This window comes from Perca flavescens, chromosome 23 (assembly GCF_004354835.1).
Source record: "Perca flavescens isolate YP-PL-M2 chromosome 23, PFLA_1.0, whole genome shotgun sequence".
Taxonomy (NCBI): domain Eukaryota; kingdom Metazoa; phylum Chordata; class Actinopteri; order Perciformes; family Percidae; genus Perca; species Perca flavescens.
In genome coordinates this window covers 19,298,589-19,319,115 of record NC_041353.1, presented here as the reverse complement: position 1 = coordinate 19,319,115, position 20,527 = coordinate 19,298,589, and the positions used below count along the sequence as shown (strand labels likewise).

At 39.9% G+C, this 20,527-nt stretch overlaps 1 protein-coding gene across 2 annotated transcripts in view; it reads left to right on the top strand.

The window, feature by feature from the left end:
- Window positions 1-20,527, top strand: part of rerg (RAS-like, estrogen-regulated, growth inhibitor) — a 47,838-nt gene that overhangs the window by 20,028 nt on the left and 7,283 nt on the right. For both annotated transcript variants that reach the window (XM_028570661.1, XM_028570662.1), the window contains exon 3: window positions 12,754-12,810. In XM_028570661.1, coding sequence (XP_028426462.1) covers window positions 12,754-12,810 — 57 coding nt within the window. The remainder of the gene's footprint in view (window positions 1-12,753; window positions 12,811-20,527) is intronic.

The following is a 20,527-nucleotide window of genomic DNA, read 5'->3' as shown; positions in this document are numbered from 1 at the left end:
AACATTTAATATTCAGGGACACCTCTGGCAATATTTGATTTATTCAACACTGTTCTCTCCCACCTCAAACTCTTTTTTTTCTCTTCAGATCAGTTATGCTTTCTGCTTTCCTGTAAATCATCTCCAAACTTCAATTTTAAGATTTACTTTGCATACATTCATTCACGTCTTCCGGAAGGCATTACGAGATTAAGAGATTCCCTCGAACAACCTTTCAGTATCAGTGAGTGATGGCACATTGTCACAGCCTACGCAGACTCAGTTTCTGTCCACATTACAACAACCTCACAATCCTGCAAAAAAAACAGGATCAGTCAAGATTGTCCTCACATTAAAAAAAAGGTCAGCATTGGTGCCATCAGGACAGTGAACAGAGTTAAACATTACTTCCAACCCAGCTTCACATGTTCAGTTTACTAGAAGCACTGGTGGCAACTAGGTATCGTGAAAAGGGTAAAAAAAAACCTGTGATTTTCTAAGTGTTTGAAAAACCTCTAAGTAACACAAATGAAAAAAACTTCTACAGGTCTGACGTGAACATTTCCTTTTAAACTCTAGCTGTAGAACTGTAGCTGCAGTGTAAACAAGGCCATTTTTTTACAAGCTACAATACCCAGGTTCTTCATGGTGAAAAAAAATAAATGTACTTCACCTTTTCCCCAGCTGCTCTTTGTACACAGAGCGTCACCTTCATGTCTGTAATCACAGTGAAGATCTCTCTCTAAGGTGTGGTTGCAACAGCATCTCGGCCCTCATCGGTCTCACAGATGGCTCTCAATGAATAGCGCCGTGATGCTATTGTTAGAGACTAAATTAAAGGGATGAATGCGGTGTTAAAATGCTTACGCCCTTCCCGTTCTAACCCCACAACTGCGATCTTCTGTCCTTTTGCATCTCCAGAGATGTGAAATCAAAGACTCCCTGGTGTCCCATTTTTGCAGAGGCGCGGGGCCCTGAGGAGAATGACTCTCTCGTCTCTCTCTCTGCCATTGTGTGGTCATGGAGCTTGTCCAAAGTGGAGGGGAGTTGGTCTAACCTTTACTGCCGTTCAAAGTAAACTTGATACATACAGTGACTTGTGTTCAAACAAAGAGACATCCATTTTCCTAGTGCAAAGGCAAAGTGTATTCAAGCAGAGGCGCATTAAAAAAGCCGAAGGCACACTAATGCTTTTCAGAGGGTGAGCGAACAACTTTGAGCTTGAAGTGAGTGAGTCAGCAATGCAAAAAACTGGCTGCATGACAATTATCAGTATTTGTCAAGCTCCAAAAACAGCTTGTTCGTCACAGCTCCCACGGTTAGCTTCAACTTGTGCTTGTTTTTGTTGTTGGTTCTCTTTCTCGATGCAGTTTGGCTACGTTTACCATATGTTGTTGTGATCCTCTGGACTGTTCCTCTATACAAACTTAATTTGAAAGAAGTGATTTAGTTTTAAAACTCAAACTGCTGAAATAAAGTGAACTGCTAATCAATCCATTCAATAGCATTTACCAGCGTAATTAAGTTACATGAAAATAATAATAAAAAAATCTATGATGTGCTTATACCATCGCCTGTGGTAAACCTGTGGTTAAACCAGTAATGGAGTTACTCGGAGGACAGAAATTATTTCATTATGAGAGTCAAAACTCAGTGGAGCTCAGTGCAGTTATCAAAAGAAAAGTGGGAGGACTCACAGTAAAGACTCTTATTGGCTAACAACAGCAGACCATGAGACCATCCAATTATTTTTCAAACTTGCAGTCTTCAGACTCAACCGACCAAGTGACATCACTTGAGGCAATTTATCATGTTTCAAAACAAATATTCATCATCACAAAAGGCAACTTTAGGCAACTTATATGCAGTAGTAATCCTGAACACACAACTTCCCCGGGTACAGATTTTCTGTCGTTTCTCCACAAAGACATTAAATGCCTAAGACAGTGAAAAGTTATGATTTTTATTGTTAACATTAGCGTGTCATCAAACAACTCTCTATTATCAGTCCCCACCAACTCCTTATATTAAAATATTTGGCTCTTCAGCAGCTAAATGACACACTTTGTTTAGTAGCTAGTTGCCAACTTTGTCTGTCTGCCGTTTGGTGCTAAACAGGTAGTGTACAATATGTCTAAGTAATTTCTAATCATAGTTAATATGATTTAAAAAATTTAAAATGTAACTATCAGTATCATACATGTCTTTAATTATACATGTATATGTAAGGTAATCCAAATTCCAGTGCTCTGGACGTTACAGTGCTGTGTTCAATCTGTCGGAACAATGCAAAGATTGTCTTTGTATTACGAAACAATACCAGCAAAACTAATTACACTGCTCATGATTGTAGGAAGTCCCTCAGCAATAGAGATTTATAGAGTAACACACTGCGCCTGATGGCTTAATTGCAGTTTGATTTATTAAGGGAACTTGGCTTGAGGCAGCAAATCTGATCTTTCAGCTAAAATGCCATTTTGCGACGCAGAGAATGTGTTTATTGCACAACAAATTTGAATGGTAGGCGGTCTGCCAGCCTAAAACTGGACGCTGCTCACACTTAAATTAAAAAGATTCATTTTTACAGCAACTCAAGTGGTCATGTGTTTGTTCTTTTTTTATTGGACGAGTTGGGCTATCAGATGTAAATTGGTAAGTGCAGGATCATACAAAACCCCTCAGCGCCCAAGGGTTGTTCATTTAAAACATGCAATTTGTTTACGAAGATAGGCCTAATTATTAATTATCCCATAGCTAATGGCTATTAAAGCATGGTAGAAAATGGAAAGCTGGTTTAATATTCTGAGAGGAGCAGTTGCTCTGAATATGCCCCACATCTCCTTAATTCCAATGGTGTATAATAACCAGAAACCTGCAAACCTTAGTCACTAATGAGTTTACAGGCATGGAGAAGAAAAGGGATGAGTCATGTGTTGATAATTGGCAAACTGTAATATGATCAGGAGAACAAGAGAGAGTGTGAGATTTCTTGAAGTACTGGTTTTGAATTTTGAGAAAAGCTATTGTTCCTCATGGATGCAAGTTACTCACATCTGTCATTTTCTGATCAGTGTGAACGGTAAAAAGCTGTATCAAATTGCATTTTTTTTCAATTCCCATCTGGGTTACATGGATAATTGCTGAGGCATAGCTAAGCAGCACGGGAAGCAATGACTCAACAAAGCATAGTGAAGCAGATAGCTAATTGCTTTATTGATCGTTTGCTAAGCCCCTTCCCCTTTAGTTACTGTTGCTACAGATGTAGCAATTGTCACATGGCTCCGATGCAGTTTATAATGATAATGGTGGCAGATGTACCACTCAAATGATTTCAAACAGAGGTAGACAAAAGCAGGTCTCATTTCTAGCAGGTGAGTATTTGCCAAATGAGATGACAACTGTCGCCGGCAGATTTTTATCAGCTGTAGCTAGCTAGCTAATTAAGCGTTAGCTCTGTAAGTTGGTTAAAAACGCTGTCACTGTCGGACTTTAATGTTTACAGCTGACTCGTAAGCCGTAAGGATAATCTTAAAAAAGGGTCTAACCCCCGCATTGGCTGGGGTTGCTGGAGTGTAGCATAAAAAACTGCTAATGTTACCCTAAACTTAGATAGTACCCAGACCGACTTCAACACAGTGGGGAATTCTAAACAGCGGATGTACCAGAAATGACCAGGATCTTTGGCCTCAAGTAAAGCTCAGTTACTACAGTTGGTAGTAAGCTAAATTACCAGGACATGCTAACAAATGTAGCTAATTACAGCAAATAAAGACGCTGGTTAAGCCATTCCTTACACAAAGCTAAATTGCCCTGCACCCCAGCTCACACAAAGTGAAATATTTGATCCCGATTGGCCCAGACAGGGACGCCATGAATCGTGGGAGATGACATGTTTACGTTTGCCTTGTGTTATTGTTACTGTAATCGCTTTAGACTTCCCACATCCCTTCTTAAAAAGGGTATTGGTTAAATCCTAGAATAAATATGAATGAAGCCTGATTGGCGAGCTGTAATCTGATCTGGAAAGGGGAAGAGATGATAAGAGGTCTGACTTGATCTCATTTATATATGGCAGTAGAAAGAGATTGAATACTTCCCCGGCACCATGGGGACTCCTAAAAATTTCCGTATAGTGAAAAATCGGGTTTACGTCTATCCAGCAGTTCCAAAGAGGCTTAGTGTTGGTGGTTAGGGATGCAGACGTACCCCAGGGAGAGACCGGTGGTGAAAGGAACTCTGGGAAAGCTCAGAGACTGGAACAATGACCTGACCTCCTGTTCAGGAAGTGGTTTGGGTACTTAGCTAATTTGTTTGCCCGTTTCTTGAATAAGGGCTGTCACTTCTCTGTGCGGGTGAAGAAACACTTCCATACTACAATGTATATTTACACAGAAACTAAACTCTAACTGAGCTTCCAATAATTCAGACAGACAAATATGTAAAAGTGCGTTTCCATCTGCTTTATCTTGCAAGAAATAATGGAAAAAAGAGAATGTCCTGCTGCCAGATTTATCACAGTAATTTAAAGTGACTGCATCTGTCACATTAATAAAAAAAAGTTGAATAAATCTGTATGAACTCTGGAAGCAACCTTCTCCTGCTTCTGTCCTTTGGTTCACATCATGTTGATTAGTAACTGGATGTCGCATACTTTAATTAAATCCAATAAAAGTGAAGCTCTGATTTTCGCCCCAGACCAGGTCTCCACTAACATCCTAACATCATTGGCCGCCAACCTCGACTCCACTTTTGACTCCTGCTTAGACTGTTGTAATGCTCTTTACTCCTGCCTAAGCCAAGACACTGTTAACCAAATACAGTTAGTCTGAAACTCTGCAGCAAGACTACTCACTAAGACCTCATATTGCTCTCACATCACCCCAGTTCTGATGAGTCTTCACTGGCTTCCGATTAGGATTCAATAAAAGATTATCCTCCTCATCGAAAGTATATGGCTTTGAGTGCTCTTGCTTCAGAGTATATTAGAGAACTACTAATGCTGTACACCTCTGCTAGGCCACTCAGGTCCTCTGAACAAGGCCTGCTAGATGTACTTCGTACAAGACTGAAAACATGAGGGCACTTTGCGTTTGCGGTCCTGGGCCCAGGCTGTGGAACAGTCTCTCCCTGGGACTCAGGTCAGCAAACTCTTGTGTTTTAGATCTCAGCTGAAGATCTCTCGCTTTTCGAAATGTTTTTGTGCTTGAGTAATGTGCTCTATTTTGAGCAATGATGCCTCTTATTGTCTGTGTAATGTTTGTTTTGTACTCGTCTTTTGTTCTTTCAACCTTTTATCTTTTGTAAAGCACTAACAGTTTTTTAAAAGGTGCTATAGAAATGAAACTCTATGTACTTACTTGTTTCCCTCAATAAACTTAAGTGGAAGAGATTTAGTCCAGTACCTTAGATAAATGCTAAAGCTATACAGATGTTCAGGATTAATGCTCGAGCTGGGATAAAACTGGCTGTGCAAAGCCACAGAACTAAAGTGTCCAAATTTTTCTCACTTTCTTTTAACTGCTAAGCGGATTTTCAGGGAATCATCAATAAATAGTCAGTGCACAAAGTGGCGCAATCTATAAGCCTGCCTCAGCATCTCTGCTAATAAGTGGTGAGGATATTGATTAGAAATGAGGGCATGCTACAAAAAGAAATTGCATTATCATTTAAGATATTAATGAGTCTCTCAATCTCAAGCTATTTGACATAATTGGAACAAAAATGTAAATTGTGTTTTGCAGTGTAAATAATAAGATGTAGGGAATTTTAATGGCATAGATTGAATTGCGAAAGACTCCTGTTAACATAATTTTTCAAAAATCCTTTACAAGCATTCAGGGCCCCATTGTGAGTGGAAATTGTAGCTTCTTGTCTGCCACAAGACAGCAGGGCAGCGATTGTCTGTATGTCTTCTGACAGAGATGCAATAAAACCAGAGAAACAGCTTGTCTGGTTAATGATTCACCTCTGATCTATTCACGAGGAAAACAGTGTTTCCTGCCAGCAGAGGAGCAAATTTACAACTATTTTGGTGACATCAACCAGCACATCGTCATAATTAGTCTAAATCACATGCTACGGGAGATTTCATGTCACTGATGACTTATTTAAATGTCTTGCATTCTTAATATTTCAGAGCTCTCACCAGCTTAATAGAGGTTAGGTTATCCATGAAGGCACAGAACATTCAGTCTGCACAGTATGCAACAAGCAAATCAATGTACGAACACAGTATTGAACAGGGCATTTACCATCAATACTGTCCTACAAAAGGCAGGGAGCAGTTACTACAGCAGCAGTGAAGCTGAGAAAATAAGGCTGACACTGTTTTGCAGGATGTCCTTTTGTCCAACCACTATAAGTATTTATATTGGAGTCAACCTAATGCATTAATTTACAATTTAATATATTCCAATATGTAATGGCTTAGCCACACCAAATTGCATGAATTCCACAATGGTCCAAAGCTACTGAGAGCTCATTTATGGTCTCATTTATTTTGTATCATAGGTTTTAATTTCATGTGGAATAATTAACTGAATAACCAAGATGTCACTTCACTTTTTTATTTTTATTAGAGACAACAGCTAGGAGAAAATCAAGTCAATGTAGCTTTTGATTAACTAAGACTATGAATAGCTATCTATCACCAGCTAGCTTTCGCTTGACATGCCGTTGTAAGCGATCTTGCTTGAGCCGTCTATAGCTGGATGTCTTCCTGGCAGATAATGTATTAAGTGCAACACCAAGTTCTGCAACCACAGATTACATGAGCAGCATCAGCAAAATCTCAAAATTGCAATTTAGGTCTAAATATTTAGTCTGTGTACGTCAGAATAGTTCTTCTAGTCTAACCATTTCCCCTCCAAACTTATCTGCCCCACTGGCCTGTATGACATGACCTACAGTAAAGGGAAGTGAACACAATAAGTACAAAACTTGACCGCAGCTGCACAGCACTGGGAGAGCTCTGCTTGTCCTCCATTAAAGAGGTATTTTTGTGGCTCAAAGGAACCAAAGAGCCGTGGGTGTCCGTCTGATAGCTGTGGGGAATCAATAGAGACGGTTTAATGAGTAACACAGAACATGGCCATGGGCGCCGCTAATTGCTCTTGCTTTGTTTGCAATTAGTCCAACATTCTACTGCTAATGTGATTACGTCACTTTGGACAAAAGCGGCTTTTGGCAAACACCTCCCGTAGACGATATGTTTGACATCAATCTAAAAAAACTCGGCACTCCTCCATCCATCCACTCAAAGCGGCCCTGTGTCTGGCCTGGAGAATTTGATAAAGTCGCATCAGTTGTTTCTACTCAGACTTCAGCTGCAGTATTTGAATAGCCCAGATCCAGAAAGCAAGAAGGCATTGACTTAGTCAGCATGCCTGGTATTATTCGGCAACAGCTCAGGTCAACACAACAGGGCATTTGTCAAGCAGACATACAGTAAATACGTAGCACACTCTGTTGGAGGCGACACTGCCATGTTGGAGGAGTATCAGGGAATACACACCTACAGCGGCTTGCCCATTGTGTTGTCCTTGTAGCCACTGGTTATAATGAAGAGGTGGAAGTAGGGGTTATTTCATTTTAAAACATATGTTTCGGTCAGTTAAAATAATAATATTGTAGCGAGCGTTGTCTGCGTGGAGTTTTGAAAAGTGTAATAGTCACACTTGGGACCGCTTTATCGGCATTGCCCTGACTCAACAAGCTGTAGAGGCGACGTAATCTCGCTCTGCCTCCACCGAGCTCTGTGTTGAGATTTCCTGTTTTTATGCTTCTTCTGTACTTGTGCTACTGTCACGTTAGTATGTACAACTCTCCGGTAATTGTTACATGTAGGCACAGTGGCAACTAGTCAGACTGGCTCACACTTTAAAGACCAATTTTGAAATGTTGAATATGTATCTAAGAAAATGATAGCCAGAAACACTAGCACAACCCTGCTGCAGCTCTCAACAGCTTCCCTACCCAAGGGAAGCATTTGTGTTTAAGGGTTGTCTAGTGCATTTCTGTGACTGAGCTTAGAGCACTGGGTTTTATTTTTATTCATTAAGCAATGTATGCAAATCAGATTGTGGCACAAACAAGTCCTCTGAAACCTCACTGCTGGAGCAAACAATGTCTGTTACCAATTGTAGGTGATACAATTTTAATCAAAAAAGTAATCCTTCAATTGAATCGAAAAAAAAAGATCAAAAACAGAACTGCTGCTATGAGGTTTCCACAGCAATATGTATGATCGTGACAGGTGCAAAGAGGTTTTTTATACCAGCACAGTTATCAGCTTTCTGCTCACTGCACACAGTCAGTGAATCGCCTGCCTTCAGCTTGGTGATACAGAGCACATTATGCCCTCTGCAAACCTGTAGAGAATCTGGGCCACAATGTCCATATTGACGCACGTTAACAAAGGCTCCTCTCTTCCATGTGTACATTTCTTCTAGCAGCAGTGAAAAGCAGGAGATACAGTTACCTCTAATGAGGAAAAGACTTCACACCCCATTGGTTGTTCTGTCCACCTGGAATCCAGGCCACTGTAGCAGAAACAACACGACATAACCTCAGTCAATGGGAAATTCAGTCAGCAACATGAGACGTAAATGTGCCAGGAGAAGAAACATGCATGTCACTCCGACTTCTCAGCAGCACGACATATTATCTGCTGCTGTTCTGCTTTAAGTGCATTCAGGGAATAATTGAAAGTTGCATGTCACACTCTTCCTTTGCCTGAAAACACATTAAGTGTGTTTGGAAAGAGACGGAAATGTGGTACACTTCAGAAGATAAACAACTAAAACAGGGTTACAACAGGCTGTTTCAAAGGGGAAAGCTATTACTACCTGTCTCTGTGTACTTATGTATTACGTCTAGGGATGTAACGATTACCGGTTTAACGGTAAACATGTTGATAACATTTACAGTATTCATTTAAAATATTATCACAGTGGATTACTACGGTGTGGAAACCGCGTGTTCCCAGCTTCCTCCGAGTCTCCTGAAGTTGCCGCACGGGGCGTACTGCGTAGCCTACAGTGCGTTTCTTGAAGTTGGAATCATGGGGGAAGGAGGAGATGACAGCGCTCAGGACATTTATCAGCCTTGTAAAAAAGGCCATAGTAACACTTGCTCTCTCTCCTGAGATGATTGACCAATCAGTGACGAGAGTCATCGCTTTGATCTCCTGCCAATCACTTGCGCTCAGACAGGAGAAGGGGACAGATACAGCAGCTGTGAACTGACTTTTTTCTTTATAATTCCTTTCCCGTTTTCAGACTTGTTGAAGTATTGTGTGTAGCCCAGAACGTAAGTTAAAACTATTACGTAGCTTGTTCAAGTTCTACCCGGACACCTTACAGCGGTTTTCAATAGTTTTTACAAGCCTATTGCCATATTTTTGTAATATAATGAACACTGTTACACTTTTTGAAACTATTTCATCTTGTGTAGGCCTATCAGTGCTTTCTGAACATATTGAACAGACTTTTAAAAATACCACGATAATACCGAAAACCGTGACAATTTTGGTCACTATAACTGTGAGGCTACATTTTCATACCGTTACATCCCTAATTACATCTATTCACAAACTCATGACAAACTGATGTTACATTGTAAAGTAAAAGAAATGGGTTTGGCTTGTAAAAAAAAAAAAAAAAAAAAAAAAAAAGACTCCAGTGAAGCTTTCCACATTTACTCCACACATGTAAAAGATAAATTGAAACATTTGAGCACCAGGTTCTCAATCATCAGACACTGCCCTGAGCCCAAAGGCTGGACTTGAGTTCTTCAGGAGCGAAATGAAACGTGACAGCGACACTTTGGCTTACATAATTGGTTTTCTTCCCGTTCCTTGTCGTGGCTAATTATGAGTGGAAAAAAGGCCTGGCAAAGATGGGTCGTTTTTTTTCCCAGTTCAAAAGGCAAAGCTCTTTCCCCATTGTCTCTTTGCTACAAGCAGCGGCTCAGTAACTTGACATGAGGACACAGATACACGCCTGGACTCAAGTGGACCATAGGGAGTCACTCAGGCACATGACAGCTCCCGCAGAGAAACAGATTGAAGGTGTGAACAACCTTTACGGGTCTGCAAACGTCTAGGATGGTGTAGTACGACCAGCTCTTCACTTTGCCTTTGAGTGATGCCTTTCGGAACATCTACATTATAAACACTTTGGATTACACACTTACGTCTTACAAACTACTTTTGACCGAGCATAAACCAACCCTTAGAGCGGCTAATGTTAGCAGACTTTAGATAGACCTGTAGTCTTATGCAGGCATGGTAGACAGAGGTAGATATTTTGGGGAAAATAGCTTATTTGCTGAGAGAGATGAGATGAATACCACTGAGCTTTATCAACAGTATGGAGCTTAGGCTAGGAGGCAGTTAGCCTAGCTTAGCACAAGGGTTGGAAAGAATAATAAATTAGAATGAATAGCTGCATACTGTATACATATTTGCTTATGCCTGTGAAGCCTTGTATTACGTAGCCTATTATAGGAGAGCCTCAGTGGCATCATGCCTAACCATTAATCCAGCTAAAGGAATGGACACTGTAGTGTTCAGCCAAACTGCGACACAACTGAGGCACACACCTCCTGCAGTGACTTCCTTGGGGTTGAAGGGGAGCACAATGCTTGGTGTCTTGAATTAGATTACGCTGTAGTGCTCGGTTGTCAAGTACCACGGGATGGTGATAGTATAATAAGCAGCAGAGAAGGCACGGTGGTTTGTGTAGTCCTATTGGTACGACAGATCAAATGGAAGAGTGGATCTTGGCTTCTAAATAAAACAGGTGAAGTGCAGCTAGGAGGACAGACAGCAAAGTGCGAGCTGTACCACAGACCTGCCACATTTTGATTGCCGAATGAATGTTTTTCTGCAGTTCCTAGACTTTCCTCAAAAGAGCCCACGTTTCAAATGAGTGTTTACAGGTACTTTTTCTCTGGCAAAGAGCACACAGACTGTTTGGTTTGTAGCTCTTCGTGACACACAGGTAATAGCCTCCTAATTCTGTCTGAATGAAGGAGATTAACATTTCCGGGCGACAGATTACTTGTTGATGGTAAATCATTAAGAGAGTGAGTCACTGGCCTGCTGGCTGATGCCGTTTTGTTTATTTGCAATAAAGGCGGATGCTGTAAAGAGCAGAATTACAATCCCATATAAGAGAACCAGCTCATGATGAACTGATCCCGAAGGCTGTTTGCCTTAATGATCTGGAACTGTTCTTGTAACTTGTATTAGCATTTGTGGCCTCTTGGTGGTTATCCACAGCTGATTAGCTATTGAAGTAGATGTGTTGTCAGTGGATGTGGAATTTAGGACCACAGCCTGATATAATCAGCCCTATTATTAAATTATGGTCATGCACTTGAGTTATTTTTTCATGTAATAAAATCCAGACTTCCAGTAAGACAATATGCAGTATACAGGGTTCTTGCACTATTTTTAAAGTCAAATTTAATGCTTTTAAGACCACCACAAATATAGTTTAAGACCTAAAATTGCTTGAAAATAATATTTGATAGGAAAGAGAATTTTAGTCTTTAATAAGATTGTTAACTAACTTAATAGCGTAACAATGTCCTTATAATCCTTGTGCATCCTCAAAAACTAAAATTATATGAGTGGATTAGAAAAGGCAATCTCATTGGTCAACTAGACATGTAGAATGTGCTCAAATCAGCATGACAGCCAATACATCCATGATGACAGCACACCAGGCTCATCACTTAAAATATTACTCCACCATTTCCATGTCAACATCACAGAATTGAATCAAAAACTATTTTTGAAACATTTACATAAAAAAATTAGGAACCACAGTGGGAACACATAGAAACTCTCCAACATGTTTCTATAAAGTGATTTGTTTTAAACGACTCATGCTCTGAAGTTAACAGTTACTGGAATTGTTTAGATCACATCAGCTGTGCCGCTGACAGATCACTACAGCTTCTACATGTGAATTTTGCGAACGTACAGGAGCTAAATCCATCAATGGAAAAAAATAAATATCTGCAGATATCTTAGTTACACCACAATGGGGTAGCGAAGCAGTTTTGTGTACATATTGTGCCATTTATTTGGTTTGGGAAATCACACGATCTCTACAAAGTTAACTCTTATTTTGTTTGTAACCTTAAACATTGAATAATTTTGTCTGCTTACCGACTTAAGAACCCACAACCCCTCTGCCCTTTGAGTTTCTGGCGGCGATACAAAACCACTTGAAGCCGCCAGTTGAGAAGCAGCTAGCGAGTCTGAATTTTTTGTTTGGCTTCATTGAAACCATGCAGGCATTAGCCGCCGCTGTGTAAGGTTTGTTTTAGCAAGCTTATTTGGAATTCAAGGGCTAACACTCCCAAGGTCCCTACGTCTTACGGCATAAATTACCAAATCCAACCACCCCCGAAACCTATTCTCATCCACTGTCACTAGCTAACGAACATAAAATTCCTGAAAATGTTGCAGGGCCTCATCTCTAAAAGACTACAAATGGCTACGAAGGTGAGGTACCCCAAAAAAACACACAGGTGATTTACGGTAGACCATCAGCGACAAATTAACCCATCATCTTAAAAACACGGTCAGCAAATTAAATAACAGCACATTTACAGTAATTTTAAGACTTTAAGGACACGCGGGAACCCTGGTATAACAAAATCCTATAATTCTAAATAAATTCTATAAAGACTAACCTAGTATTTATTTTCTTGTGCCGTTTTCATATTCTGAACTTTATAATTTGTTGTTCTCTGCAGCTTTGGTGGTGAGATTTCTGACCAGACGCTTCATCTGGGAGTACGACCCGACACTTGGTAAGATGAAATATCGGTTTCTATTAATCAGTGTTAATATGAACACTGGTACTAACATTACTACTGCTGCTGCTGCTGTCCCCTTTTCTGTGACTACAGCAATGATAACTACAGCATTGCTGCTGTTGCCATCAATACTACTGTATGTACCACTACTGCTGCTGCTGAAACAACTACTGCTACTAGACCTCAAAGTACTAGAGTCAAAGTAATAGTTTGACATTTTGAGAATTACTAGCCTTCCTGCTGAGAGTTAGATGAGAAGATAGATGCGACTTATGTCTACTAAATATGAAGCCAACGCCGGCAGCCAGTTAGACAGTTTAGCATAAAGACTGGAAGCAGGGGCAAAGAGCTGGACTGGCCTACTAGTCGGAAGGTTGGTGGTTTGATCCCTGGCCACAGCATATGAATGTGGATGAATAGTTCCTGTAGTACGTTAAAATGTTTTGAGTAGTCGTTAAGACTAGAAAAGCGCTATATACAGTAAATACATCCATTTACATTTATACTTTGTTTTCTGTACAAAAAGTGTAAAAATGTCAACTGGTGGGTTCTGGAAAGATACGTGTTGGAACTTTGTAAAGCGGTTGGCTGGTCCGGATCGTAACATTAGCATACAGATGTCATCTAATTCTTGCCAAGAGGGTGAACAAGCATGTTTCCCAAAATGTTAAACTTTTCCTTTACAGATTTATATACAAATACCTATTCTCTAAAAGAAGTTTTTGCTATACCAAAAGGTGTAAAAATAAGATTTAAAAAAAACAATTGCATAGAAAATAGGAGAAATTAAGTCAATTCAATTAAGTCAATTATGCAGTAAATTAAATTAGTTTTGGTTATTTCAAAAGCACACAAGTGATGCAATCAGGTTTAATGCAGAATAGGTGTCATTCTGCTCTCATCAGAGCAATATAAAATTGGCCTTTTAAACACACTGATGCAGATTGAGCGAATTCCCTGCACTGTAATTACAGGGCATTCAGACAGGAGAGGTTTTTCTGGCTGTACACATCAGGTCAGAGCCTCAGGATTACTCACATGGTGCTCTCTCCAATACCGTATCTATTTTTAGTGACATAAGGTGCAGCATCTCAGCAGAGTGCAATTACCACATTTGGGAGCATTTACCTTTTTTCAGTCAATCACCTCTTCATGTAACAATATGATGATCGCAATCTTATAGCCATTGTGCCCTCTGCTTCACATAACAACATGTGCCTTGCGGGTTGTTGAGGTGCTTTTAGCTGCAAGGGTGACAAAACAGAAACACTTATTTTCAAGGTATTGAATGACTTGTTTTTGTTTGTCAGAGTAAAACTTTAGGGCAGAACACAGTTACCTGTTATTAACCCGTTATTAGAAATGGATTCATTTTCTTACCTCAAGATATAGCACAGCAATAATACCCTGGATGGCTTTGTTGTAATGTAGCGTATTGGTAATGTGTGTACCAGCTTCATACGACATGTGTGCTGTATTAAAGCATAACTCTCGCCAAAATGCCACCTAGGGTCTTTTTGTGAATGTACCCGAGTCAAACCTTCGTTTAAAAGCATATTTAGGACGGAAGCGCCACTTTTAAGATTTACCGTATTCTCGTTTTTGGGTAAATGGCCTTTTGAATGGGAGTGCTAGGGGCACTACTATGCCTGTTTGCATACAAAAGTTTAGTTTGCTAAATATATCAAATTTTTTTTTGTTCTTCCATAACATTGCACTTTAGATGTGGGTGAATTTCCCACACCAGGAGTAATTTATGAATTATCAAAAAATGTTCTATGCAAAATGTAAAATGTTAGAAAATAAATATTTGTGTGTGTTGTAAAGTGGTTAGAAAAATCGGACTCTGCTAAAATCGGTATTGGCTGGTCAAAATCTGAATCTGCCTAGGAAATTGTAATCGGTGCATCTCTATTTAAAACACTAAGAAGGCTCGACACAACATGAAACTTTGCTCAAAGTATCACCAGGGGCTCTACACATGAACTTGAGCATAGAACATTGTTTGTGTACACAGAGTTTACTAAAAAAGGTTTTGAACAACTCACTGTAGCTGTTGGTTTTTCTGCTCTCCGCCATCTTGCCAGTCAAAAAGAGTCGATCTCCGAATGCAACATAACAGGGAGGAGAGTAAAGATGGAAAGCTCCTAAAGCTTACTTCCATATAAATGCACGGATAATTTGTTGTTTTGTCGTTGGTGAAAAACAATATTGACCTTGTAGTTGAAAAAGGAGCCTCATATAAGAAGGACATTCTTGAAGTCGTTCATTCACATTTGAAGATTGACTCTTTTTGACTGGCAAGATGGACGGCGACCAGAAAAACCAACAGCTAAAGTGAACACAAACAATGTTCTCAATGCTGGAGTCCATGTGTAGAGCCCCTGGTGATACTTGGAGCAAAGTTTCATGTTGTGTCGAGCCTTCTTAGGGTTTTAAAAATAGCTAATTTGATGCGATCATAGTAGTGCCCCTAGCACTCCCATTCAAAAGGCCATTTGACCGAAAACGAGAATACAGTAAATCTTAAAAAGTGGCGCTTCTGTCCTAATTATGCTTTTAAAACGAAAGTTTGACTCTGGTACATTCACAAAAAGACCCTAGGTTGCATTTTGGCGAGAGTTACGCTTTAACTTCAAGTAGTGCACATGGTTTAGCATAAACAAAAAAAAAACAGAAGAGCGATAACTGCCTCCCTGATTACTACAAGAGTTGGCATCCCAACCAAGAAAGCACAGCTTGAGGTGCATAACGGGAATAAAAGCACAGTTGGAGGGTGTCTGTGACCAATCAGACAGCCTGGCTGAAATTACCCATGAAGTGGTCGACACATTATTAAAACCCTATTATGGGCACATCACACAGGTGGGGCTTATGTGTGCAGAGCGCTGGTCGTAAAAACGCAAAATTACTGCCAAATGTGGGCTGCACTTCATCAATTTCAATATGCCTTCCAGTGTCTACAGCTCACCAATCATCCATTTATTATCTACCTATTCATTGCGATCAGGGTCATAAGCAAGCTCAGTTGTTTTTTTTTCTACAATGAGGAATCACTGGTGTTCCCAGGCCTGCTGGAAAATGTAGTCCTTTCAATGCAGGGCTATGTGCCATAGAGGGTTTTGTTTTTGTGAAGTTTCATCAAAAGCAAAGACCATTCCAGATTTGAGTCAGATTAGCATACATGCATCTGTACTTTGCACACAATTTGCCCGTCGTTACTCCAGCATGTCCTGGGTCCGCTCAAGCAGAGTTGTCTCTATACTAATGGCAAGCACCCAAATCACATCAGCTGGCCCAAGTAAATGTGAAGTTCCTCCTACTATAGACTGCGGAGCCCCTTATTAGAAAAATTATAGAACATGGACAACACAATCCTTTCCAGAAAACATTCATACATGTTGTAGGGAAACGGGAAGCAAGGACAAACAGTAAGGTCTCTGTTGTGAGAAATTCAAGACACTCTTGCTGTGTCCTTGAACCAGACACTACACTCACAAAAATCACACAAAAAGGGGGAAATGACAAAAGGAACTGGAATAGACAATTTAAATCTAACAAAAAAAACAAGTCAGGTGTATTGATTATCGTTAGAAGTCTGCTACTTTCCAGGAAGAAGAGACATCTGACACCGTGTCTTTTCATTATTACTGATAGTTAGAGAGGCTGGATGAGCTGTGTGCCAAGTGACCCAAAACAACTAACAGTTTGTTCTAAAGTCTCCAACTATATTGAAATCTATTCAGAAAGTGAAATACAAATTCTACAAACTGTTAGGGTCTTAGTAGCAACTTTATTTTTCTTCTTGGTGGCAACTTTAAAATTGATACTTTCTTTCAAAAACATATTAAGACCAAGTTATGTCAACACCAAATTTGCATTTCCGGGCTCTAGTGATAGTGCCAAGATAGGAGCTAGTCCAAATCCAAATAAATCCAGGAATCAAATGTTCTTTTAGACACCTGTAGCTGATGCTACGTCAACAAAGAAGGATGATAACGTGGTAAACTGTGGGATTCGGCTTGTTTCAATGATGCAAAAATACATGAATATGTGCATAAGTAGTAATGATTAGACGTGCTAAAACATCTGCAGACTTTGTTACAAGATGACCAGTTGGATCTCTAACACGGTAGAAACTGTAGCTGTTCAGGATGCAGATGGCCATAATATATTGCGTTATACATTTCTGTCTCTGCACACCATACAGTTACAGAACCTAATCTCCCTTGGGGCACAGAAATGAACTCCGTTACTTGTACTGTAGTTTGGCATCACAACCAGTGCTTAATATTGTATCACATGGTGCAGAGGGAATTTCTGGTATGAACATTTTGGAAATAAAGTACTGTAAAGCATGTGTAAGAGGAGAACGATTTTTACGAGCTATATCAACAAACTGCATTCTGTTTCCAGTTTTGACACTTTGAGTCTGGCGTGAAACCTTCTCCTTCTTCCTTCTGCCAAAACAGCCCTCAGGCATTTAGGGGTTTTAAATTATGAGGGAAGAATTGCTTGCTGCCAGGGAAATTACTGTTTTTGTTTCTCTCAAAGACCATTAGTTGGGATGGTGGGGCTGGTTAATTCATCCCAGCCCTGCCCCATGTCAGTGCATTTAGCAACAAATACACAGAAAGGTGGACGTGGACAGATTAGGTGCTGTTTGCAGCTGGTAGAGTGATGACTCCTGGAATAGTCTGTCCCATGGGTCACTGTGTTAGACTCTGGTTCTCCTCCTCACAGATGCTCCTCATGCCTCCAGCCAAACAGCTATAAATCCCCACTCTACTTCCACTTCTGGCTCTCTGTGACATTTCATTTACGTCACAGGATGCAGTTTATTCCCCGGAGAGGTGAGCACACCTGGGACACAGCAGGATGGACGTGCAGAGACTAGAGCAACAACAAGCTCCAAATCTGCTATATCAGATATTTTTTCAATGAGAATCTGAACATCTTTTTGACAGGTTCTTAGTCAAATTGTTTGTGTTTTTGAACTTATCGCTGAGCTATTTGACTACATCTGGTAGCAATCTATCAATTTAGCCATGAAGGGGAAAAAGGTCATTTAAAAGTTTTAGAATTGAGCAATTGTTCAGACCAGGATATACCGGGGCAACATAACACTCCCAGCACTACTTCGTTATCGAGTTCTGATGTGGAAGTAGAACAAGTAGTAAAAGTCTCAATAATTTTTCCTCACAGACAATGTATTTACTCTACATATTTATTACATTTGGGAGCATAAACAGGAAATATAGTGCCTAAAATTCTATGACCAAGGGAATGGTTTAAGCTACATCTAAGCTTTTTATTTTTAAGGCGTTTTCAGACAAAAACGATCCCTGTCCACACGAGAGTTTTAACTCCAGTAGCAGAACTAAACCCTGTCCATAGTAACACGTTTGACAACGCATATCACATGACCATTCACTTACACTGGGCATGCGTGTGCAAGTGTAAACAGGGAGCAGATTGTCTGATGTTAGTTTGCAGTTGAAAATTATGGATGTGTAAATTGAAAATACAGAAAATACATTGGAGAAAGAACAACAATGGCGAAAAGACCAGAGATTTATTTGCTTGGATCTACAACAAGGTGGAACTGTTACTGAACAGTATGTAAGCTACCTAACCGATAAGACAGACTTGATGTGCATCGTCATTTCCAAAAGGTCTCCGTGTGCCTGTCCAGACTACAAAGCAACCCCTCATTCTTCAAACCAAAACGGGGTCAGCAGTGTTTCCAAATGTCTCTGTTTCAGGGGCTCGGCAACACTGCAGTATTGAAAACTTAGCAAAAGATATTCAGTTTTAACCAAAACGGTAGTAATGGCCGATAGAAACGATATGCAATAAACAATACAAAATTGGCCAACAATAGAGATTTTAATTTATATTGCACTATCGCGATAATGCATGTTGATGACACAATCTACCCGCAAAATTTAGAGCCACGAGCTGCAACGCATCATCGCCATCTTGAGTAATCGTGGCTGAAAGCAAAACGGAGGAGCTGGTGAAAAAAAACGGGGCAACATCCATTATTTGGACTTGGTTCGGATTTAAGTCGCTACAACGGACCTGTGGTCGAGCCGTAGCCTACCACGGAGCGTTTCATCAGCCTGACAATTCATTATATAACGGACGATTGGAATCTTGGCAGCCGGTTGTACTTCCCTGCTGAACATACGGCCGTATGTGTGTGTGTGTGTGTGTGTGTGTGTACACAAGTGTGCTCTGTCACTGTTTTGCACTTTTTACTGTCTATGGCATGGCACTACTATAAAAAAGAAACTTTTGTACTTGAAACATTTTCTTTAGTTGATGTATATGAGCCTTATACTGGAAGTATCTTCTTTATTCAACAAAAAATATTGTACTTTCATTTTGCACTTTATTATGTTTTCATTTGAAGTATCTGTGCACTACACTTTATTTTAAGTAGCCATACCTAATCCTGGAAGTATTTCCCTAATTCACAGTATTGGTTCCTTTATTAACAAGACACCAGTTTTAATTTCATTAAGAGAACAAAATGTTTAAAACCAAATGAGTTACATTAGGCTGCAGGTAAGAAATGTAATGTTTGAAATATGTTTTTATTTAAAGTATCGGTGCATTTTTGCCTAATACTGAAAATATTTTCAGTACAGTGTCTGTTCCTTAACTAAAAAACGACACCAGTTTTTCCTGTTCTCTGCATCTTGGGTGGCATTTAAGAACCAAGGACTTAAACTGAGTGTAGAGCCTTTTAGAATGGTTTACACTAAAGGAAAGAAACCCAATACTTTAAGCTTTTTCTTTGTTAAAGTCTCTGCAACTAGTGCACTTGAATTTTATTTATCTGCAACATTATGTTGTATAATTAAAGTTTTGCACAATAAATGTTCTCAAAACTACCTACTACGTTTCTTTCTCTTTAAAAAAAAAATACATTTAGCAGTTTGGCTTGTCTATGTAACCTGTTCTGAGATGGTTCTATTATAATTTATAGATCGTGATATATATCATTATCGCAAGAGGCGGCAATGTATATCGCAATATGGATTTTAGGCCATATCGCCCATCCCTACGCAGTAGTGTAGATGTAGCCTTAGTTGCATAGTCATTTCTAATATTGATATCTTGACTTGCCTCTAATATTTTCCCTTCACAAAAACACCATACTGTACATCAAGAACCAGCAGGGCAGGCCAGACATGAGTCACAAGCTGAAAGCAATTGTAAGACTTGATTCATAAAGTCAAAAAGCTTTGAGAAAGTGCTCGCCCTCTGGTTAAGATGATGGCAAAATCTATCAGAATCTCTCTCTTTACAAGAAGATTTTCAGGGGCTTCAGTGCACTCTGGAAGGTGTTTACACAGATGGGATTTTTACAAGGGGGCAATTCAGGCAGATAACGCCAGTGCGGTTCAAGGTAGAATGAAAGGTCACAGCTACAGTTCACACCTGTGTTCCTGTGCCAGGAATAAGAAGCTTTTATCCTGCTTTTTAAACCAGCTAGAGGTGAAGCTCAGGTCATTTCAGGAGTCAGCCTTCTGCTGACAAATTGTAACGTAATGACCCTTTTAAACAATGCAATGTCTGTCTGAGCCATGCAGAGGGCAGCATGTCTCTCCTTGTTTTGACAATTATTAGCCCAGAAAAACATGGACGTCCGTGATGTCAATAATTACACATAGGTCTCTGAAGGGAGGTTTTGAAGCCA